Genomic DNA, 8,185 nt, shown 5'->3' on the forward strand with positions numbered 1-8,185 from the left:
GGCTCTGCTGGGCCCCCAGGGCTTGAGCTCCCCCAAGAACCGGGGCGCAGCACCGATGCGGCCGGTGACACCCCGCTGCCAAGCCGCCGCCCCAGCGCACGGGGCTCGGCGGAGGCACGGACGCGTCCGCACGGCAGGAAGGACCGCGAGGACGCTGGGGAAGCCCCCGGCCCGGGCCTTCGCGCGCTCGCCTGGTGTCGGTGAGGGGCGCACGGGCTCCTCCCTGCACGTGCCCGCCCGCCGCAGCGCGCAGCCGCTCCTCGGCAAAGACGGCAGGGCCAATGTTGCACCTCGGTTCTCTTCCAGAAAACGCTGCACATTTACTCCGTGGAGCTCGATGGAGCCAAGGACGCCAAGAAGACGGGCCAGGAGGATGACAAGAAGCACAACGACGTGGATCTCAAAAAGAGTCATCAGAAAGAGGAGCTGAAGAAGGAGCTTGATCTGGTCAGTAGTCTTCGGGCCGAGGTGTCCCCGTGAGCTCGCCCCTGTAGCCTGCCTATTAGAAGGAAGAGCTGTCTGGAGGGTGTGTTTCACCGTTTTTCAAAAAGCGTGGAGTGATAATCTGGCCGTCAGCCGGTGCTCTGCAGGGCGCCCGTGCTCTGCTTGGAAGCGGTCCTGGGTGCAGAGCAGGGACAGTCTCAGGTTCTCAGCCCCACGGGCACCGTGCGGTGCTCTCTGCTCTTTCCCTCTCCTGGCCACGTTAAGGAGCTAGAAGCAACCACCTGCCAGTTTTCCGTTCATGAGTAAAACGAGTTGAACTGCAGCCTCCCAGGAGAACAACCAGAGCCCCGGCCCTGCTAGGTTTGGAGGGTGTGCCCCTGAGAGGGAAGAGCCCCGTGGGAAGAATGCCGGGCCTGGCTTCCACAGCCCTTGGCTCAGTTCATGTCTTACTCCACGGATTGAGCAAGTGAGCTAACTGCACGGAAGTGTCATTACCTTCATGTAAAGTAGGAAATAAATTTACAGAGTCTGTGAGAGGAAAAATGAGATGAGTACTTTGTAATTAATGCGCTTTTAAGACTGCGGTAGTATCAAGGAAGAACTTTGGAATTCTTTAAGCCACCCACTCTGCCAGAGCCTTAGCCTGGATGGAAACCGCGACAGATTTCATCTCCTGAATGCCACAGGGAAAACGTCCACAGGGAGCTAAGACTCTGCTAGAAGGGCCCTGCGGTCCCAGGTGCACATTAGAGCCTGTGATTGCTGGGTGGCTGCTGGGCTGATGCAGCCATTTCACTCCCTGGGGCTACTGGGTAGCTGATGGTTTAACAGCTAGGATTTGGCTAGCTGGCCCTGGTCCTGAAATTTGGCTCTGGTAAATGCTACAAACCAGAGCTGTTTATCTTTCCTGGAAAGCTAATTAAACAGAGTAGCACTTGATTTGCATTCATTCGTTTATTCTGATAAGACATTTACAACATTAGAAGAATGAGAATGGGAAGGGGAGGGGGAGGAGAAGAAGAAGAGAAAGAAAGAAAAGAAAGAGAGAGAGAGAGAGAGAGAGAGAGAGAGAGAGAGAGAGAGAGAGAGAGAGAAAAGGAAGAGAAGGAAGGAAAGGAAGGAAGAAGAAACCAGCCCTAAAGATAGACTAGCCTGAATTTAATCAAATCCCAGTGTGGCTGACCCTCTGTTTCCTATTTCAAAAAATAGGAATTAGAAATAGACCCTATTTCTTAGGGCTGTCAAGAGGGTTAGCTGAGATACAGTGGAACAAAGAACACCACCCGGTAATAAATAATCAGATTTCTTACGTAACTCTAGCACTTAAGATTGAAGGTGTATCTGTTCTTTCCTGAAACTGCTACTTACATGAAACTTCTGTTTATATACCTATTCCATCATGTGCCTGTTGATTATGATAAGATCTCTCTCCTTTGAGCGCTTTGTGAAGATACATAGACAAATCATTTCCATAATATTAACTAAAGTATTTTTACGTTTCTTTGTTAAGAAGGAAACATTTTGCTTTCCTCATCTTTCTCAAGCCTCTCACAAGAATCCTAGAATTTGTCACATGGTACTGGAATGTTTTTGCACCCTGACCTTTGGGCATATTAGACCCTTGGTCACTAAAAGTATCCTTGCCTTCTCTGTATATCTACCACTCTGTATCTCTCTATATATACCTCTGTATATCACTATATATCTCTGTACTGCTGTATATCTCTGCATCTCTGTATATTTGTGTATATATATATATATATATAACTATATATCTATATACCTATCTCTGCATATCTGTATATCTCTATATATCTGTATACCTCTGTATAACTCTATATCTCTAATATCTCTGTATGTCTCTATATCTCTATATATCATATCTGTATATCTCTGTATAACTGTATATCTGTGTATCTCTGTATATCTATGTATCTCTATATATCTCTATATGTGTGTATATTTCTATATCTGTATATCTCTGTATATCTGTATAACTCTGTATGTCTCTATATACCTCTATATCTCTGTATATCTGTATACCTCTATATCTCTCTATCTCTCTATATCTCTGTATATCTTTATATCAGTATATCTCTGTATATCCACCACTCTGGGACCTGCCTTGTGCTATTCCAGTTTTGAACAGCAGAAAGTGCGCAACACGTCAACTATCTCATCCCACCCCTTCTCGTGTGTCTGGCGTCCGGGCTCCAGGGACCTCACAGCAGGGACTTTAAAAGTCTGAGGTCCAGCCATCAAATGATTTCTTCACTCATCCACTGTTGTATCTGCCCGAACTTACTACACTGTACTCTACACAGAACTCTGCCTGAACCCTCTGGATCCTTGGCAGTGTCACATTCAGCTGATGTTGGTGGACTGGATGAATGAGAAAAACCAGAATCTGGCTGAGAAGAGGGCTAAATGCAACCCAGTCTTAATGCAACATGAAACTTTTCTGGATATACTTAAAATACGTGGCTTTGGTCGCAGTCACAGGATAAATCTGTGTTTCAGATGATCAGGGCTTAAATAATCCTGGGTGCTGGGCTTGCTAATGGCTGAGGAAGACTTTCTCTAGGTTTTCTGCTACAAGAAGAGGCTTCCAGTCCTTTCGCCCAGAGGTTCTCAAAGGGAGAAGAGGGAAAGAATTCTCCCTGCCCCACCCAGGGGATGTCAAGGAACGATTTTGGTCATCACAACCCAGAACTAGTGTGGTAGGAGGTGGAGACCCCAAAACCAAGAATTGTTGGCCTGGAGCGTCAGTAGTGTAGTGGGTGAGAACTGTGCTTCAGTCTTCTAAGTCTGTGGTAAATTCAGCAAGTGTGGGCCATACTGGTGCGTGCTTATTGGCAAGCTTTTAATCTGTGAGACTTCTCTAACCAGTGAGCTGCTTGAGTTTCATGACTGGAATCAGGGGAGTCATGCTTCTTCCTTCCTGAGATCCCCCCAGAGGGAGCCACTGTGCAAACATAGGACTGGGTATACTTGTGGTTTGATCATCACCCTCAGCCAGTTCCAGGATCCAGGTCTGAATGAATTATCCAGCACTCGCACCTGGCAGATAAGGACACCAGGACTTGCATGTGCTGGAGAGCAGGGTGAAGGAGGAGGTGCTGCTTTGTTCATAAAGCTGAAGACAGCTCACCCTGCGTCAGTGGCAAGTGCAGTGCGAATGCTCAAGGGGGCTGTGACCAGGATAAGGCTGTCCCGCAGTGTCTTCCTGGCTGCACAGCCGGTCTTTTCTCTCCTCTTCCTCACATTTTCTGCCCTCCCCCGCAGTGTTCAGTGCCTCTCCCAGCTTCCAGGGTGGTAAGAGATTGGAGGTCAGATCTTTTGTAATGACCTAATCCATTGTTCTCTTTCCTTCCTGGACTTCAGGAGGATCACAGACTCACCAGTGAGGAACTGGAACAGAAATATGGCACAAACATCATCAGAGTAAGTCATCAGGGAACTGAGGATCAGGGAGAGACACCTCCTGGCCCTACAAAAGGGAAGGCTGTGCACCTCAAGTGTGTAGGAAAGTAAAGGTATCCTCAAGGATGAGGGCACCTGTGAGGGTGCCCATGGACCCCAGTCTGGGTTGAGAAAGGGCCAGTTGGCCTCCTGGAGCCTGACCCACGCTCTTTGTGAGCTGGAAAGATGCTTGGGCATAGAAAATCTTTTTCCTGTGAACGAGGGGGAGCTGTGGTGTCCCTAGAAAGATATAGGTGCTTCCTCCTGTCTTCAGAAGTATAATGGTCCGTGGCGTTCTTCCTGTCAGAGACGGGAGGCTGTGTTAGAAAGTGAGGGCCCCGAGTGACCAGAGGACAGCCCTTGAGGCTCGCTGCTGTGCCTTCCAGCATCTTAAGGTTCCCCTGCCACAGAAGCACTGCTTCCTCCTGTGAATTCAGATCCAAGTTCAATTTCTAAAGTTTGGATGTCTCAGCATCTGAATGTTTCAAGTTAACAAAAGTACTTACCATGTGGTTCACACTGGGTTGGCAGTGAAAGACAAAGGGAGACAGTAACCCTGGCCTTAAGGAGGTAGGTGCGTAAAGTGTAATGTCCACTCTATGCTGTTTGGGTGGCCTGTGAGATGTTGCAACTCTACACAGAGAGATCCATGAATTATGACCCAAGGAAGCAGTGTAGGCTGCTGGGATGCTGCAGTGTTTGAACTGAGACTCAGGATGATTTAGATCTATGGAGTACCAGGGACCAGAACCTAACTAATTCCTGTTTGTTTCTATGTATGTGTTTTTCTTGGCTTTTTCAGGGTCTCTCCAGTGCTAGAGCTGCTGAGCTCCTGGCTCGCGATGGGCCCAATGCCCTCAGCCCTCCCAAGCAGACGCCAGAGATTATCAAGTTCCTCAGGCAGATGATTGGGGGCTTCTCCATCCTTCTGTGGATAGGAGCCATCCTGTGCTGGATTGCGTATGGGGCTCAGTATGTCAGCGATAAGTCTACATCCCTTGACAATGTAAGCCCCCTTCCAGCCATCAGCCGGCACAGTGCTGGGGTGGAGACTGGATGCTGCCACAGCAGTCCCTGCAGGGGATGAGAGAATCACTAATTCTTCCCACTGTAAAACAAACGCTGTCTGACCTTGCAGTGCCTCAGAAGCAATATGAGCACCAATTTTAAGAAGCAAAACACCTTGAGTTCTTACAGGAAAAATAATTTACATGCATGTGAAATATTTCGAGGCTCTCTCCCCACAAAGCTACCCTCTCCTTTTCCCAGAAAGGACAACTAACCTGAACGCGAAACCTACAAAACTGAGTTGTCCAGCCCCACACTAAGAGAAAGAAACCAGATACAAAAGGCCATGTGTTGTATGAGGCCACTGATGAAAACTGTGTAGACATTCCCGGACCCAGGCCACACTGGTGGGGCAGGCTGGGGACAGGAGTGGGGAGTGGCTACCAGGGACGTGATGACCCAGAAGTGTTCCCACGTTCAGACTGTGCATTGTTTTGGAGTATTTGCATATACATAATGAGATATCTTGGGGGTGGCACCTAAGTGTAGACACAGAATTTGTTTACGTTTCCTATATGCCTATTCACAGCCAGAAGGTAAATTTTTGTAGTAATTTTCAGTGTGTCTGTGTTTCGACATGGGGTCAAGTATGGAATTTTCCAGTTTGGCATCTTGTTGGAACTCAAAAAGTTTCAGATTTTGGAGCATTTCAGACTTTGGAATTTTGGATGTGGGATGCTAAAGATGTACCTGTTTCTTACTGTTGCCCCTGTCCCTCACACAGGTGTACTTGGGTGTGGTGCTTGCCCTGGTTGTGATTCTAACAGGGATCTTTGCTTATTATCAAGAGGCCAAAAGTACCAACATCATGGCCAGCTTCAGTAAGATGATCCCCCAGGTGAGTAGCAGCCACTCTTCCTCTGGTCCCTGTGTGAATTCCAGGTGAGGAAGTGTCTCTGACCCCTGCCCTGGGCTGTCCGGGACATCTTCGGTGCGTTGCTTCATCTCTCTGAACGCCAGCTCCTCTCAGGGTTTGAGATGGTTAACTGAAGTGAGAGCCAAGGAAATGCATAGTCAGTGAAAACAGGACAGAACCTAGTTATTGCACATCTTCTGGACTATTTGGACCGTCAGTTCAGGTGGTCCTAGAACATTCCTTCCCTGGCTCTCCAGGGAGAACTACCTATGCTTTTTTATTTGTGACTGCTTTTGCTTTCAGAGCATGTAGCTCTAGGGAGACCAAAATGCTCTAGGGGGACCCAGTTGTCCCTTCTCCCCCAGGAACCCCTTTTAAGGATCCCCCCTGGCCGTGGCCCTGGCCTTAGCCTTGGCCTGGCCCAAAGCTGGTGGCTGGGTGGAAAAGACATCTGCTATTGTGCTAAAAAGAAGGACAGCACCTCATTAAAGTCCCACACACCTCATCAAGATTATTAGACCTTGAGAACCAACCCTTAGCATTTCTCCTGGACATAGTTGAGGGCTTCACCCTTAAGGTCCAGCATGTTCTCTTGCCTTATTCACCCAACCGCAGCCTTTTCTCATTGAAAAACAGAGCTAAAGGGAAAAATGTCGTTCTCAGAGTCTCCAGGCCTCCGGTGGAACAGCCTGTGTCTCATTCTGACTGCCATAGGGTCGCTTACCACCCCCGGCAGCAGTCCTTTGCCCCTCAGCTCCGTGTTTTCCTGCAGGAAGCTCTTGTCATTCGTGACGCAGAAAAGAAGGTCATCCCCGCAGAGCAGCTGGTGGTGGGGGACATAGTGGAGATTAAAGGAGGAGACCAGATCCCTGCGGACATCAGGCTGCTGTCTTCCCAGGGGTGCAAGGTGAGCTTTAGGGGTCCCTATCCTCAGGGGAAGGGGGTGTACTTTTCTTTCCCAGTGTCAATAGAAGAGGCAGAGAACAAGATGGCTGCTTTTGAACTGTTTCAAAATTTCCTCCAGGTGGATAATTCCTCCCTCACTGGGGAATCTGAGCCCCAGCCTCGCTCAAGTGAGTTTACCCACGAAAACCCCCTGGAAACAAAGAACATTGCCTTTTACTCCACAACCTGTCTGGAAGGTAAGGCCAGCTGTTTCTCAGGCCCGCACGCCCCACTGGGACCCCTTCTCCTTCTGGGGCATGATGTTTTTGCTTATTACGGAGCTTTTCCCATAGGAAACATAGGATTGAGGGCCCAGAGGACTGACGTTGGCCTTTGTAATGTCGTATGCTCACCAATCCCGTCAGCCTGCAGAGTGCTCTGGCAGGACCCGTGGAGTAAAACGTCTGCTTCCCCTGTAGGCACTGCAGCCGGCATGGTCATCAACACGGGTGACCGCACCATCATTGGTCGCATAGCCTCCTTGGCCTCAGGGGTTGGAAATGAGAAGACGCCCATTGCCATTGAGATTGAGCACTTTGTGCATATTGTGGCCGGAGTGGCCGTCTCCATCGGCGTCCTTTTCTTCATCATCGCCGTGTCCTTGAAGTACCGTGTTCTGGACTCCATCATCTTCCTCATTGGCATCATTGTGGCAAATGTGCCGGAGGGCCTCCTGGCCACTGTCACTGTGAGTCCACTCTGTCACGCGGCCTGCATGCAACGCTGCTGCTGGGAGGCAGCCCCGGGCAAGCCCAAGTCTCCTCCGCTGGCAGGTTCCCCCAGGCCCACCCTGCCACAATTCTGAAGATTGTGTCTTAGAGGCCTTGACAAAAGAAATTGTGATATTTTTTAACATTTAAATATGCTGTCCTTGAAAACTGTACATTTTCCATAGATCTTTTTGCAAGTCACATGGATTACTTTGCTCCCTAAAGATCTACAGAAGATAGACTGGAACTAGTATTTACATATTTTTCTAGAAACCTAATGTCTTGTTTGTTCATTTGTTTGTTTTGGCACTGGAAATCTGGCCTTCACACTGAGCTACATCTCCAGCTCATTTTTATTATTTATTGAGAAATGGGTCTCTCTAAGTCACTAAGTTGCCCAGGCTGGGTTGGGTTTGAACTTGTGGTCCTCCTGCCTCAGCCTCCCAGAGTTCTGGGATTACAGGTGTGCACCACACCTGGCTCACATTTCTATTTTTTAAAAAAAGCCAACCATGGTGTCCCATAATCCCAGCACACTGGAAAGATGAGGCAAGAGGATTGCAAGTTTGAGTCCCACTTGGGGAACTTAGCAAGACCTGTCTCAGAAAAGAGCTGGGAGTGTAGCCCTGTGTTCAATCCCAGTCACAATATCTCTCTCTCTCTCTCTCTCTCTCTCTCTCTCTCTCTCTCTCTCTCTCTC

General features: G+C 48.8%; 1 protein-coding gene across 1 annotated transcript in view; it reads left to right on the forward strand.

The window, feature by feature from the left end:
• Positions 1-306: 306 nt before the first annotated feature.
• Atp12a (ATPase, H+/K+ transporting, nongastric, alpha polypeptide) overlaps positions 307-8,185 on the forward strand; it is a gene marked incomplete at its 5' end in the record, with an annotated part of 25,624 nt that continues 17,745 nt past the window's right edge. The window contains 7 exon segments of the mRNA XM_013505518.1: positions 307-447; positions 3,829-3,888; positions 4,709-4,912; positions 5,699-5,812; positions 6,603-6,737; positions 6,855-6,972; positions 7,195-7,463. Coding sequence (XP_013360972.1) covers positions 307-447; positions 3,829-3,888; positions 4,709-4,912; positions 5,699-5,812; positions 6,603-6,737; positions 6,855-6,972; positions 7,195-7,463 — 1,041 coding nt within the window.

This window comes from Chinchilla lanigera, unplaced genomic scaffold (assembly GCF_000276665.1).
Source record: "Chinchilla lanigera isolate Chin_1 unplaced genomic scaffold, ChiLan1.0 scaffold00096, whole genome shotgun sequence".
In the NCBI taxonomy this organism is placed as follows: domain Eukaryota; kingdom Metazoa; phylum Chordata; class Mammalia; order Rodentia; family Chinchillidae; genus Chinchilla; species Chinchilla lanigera.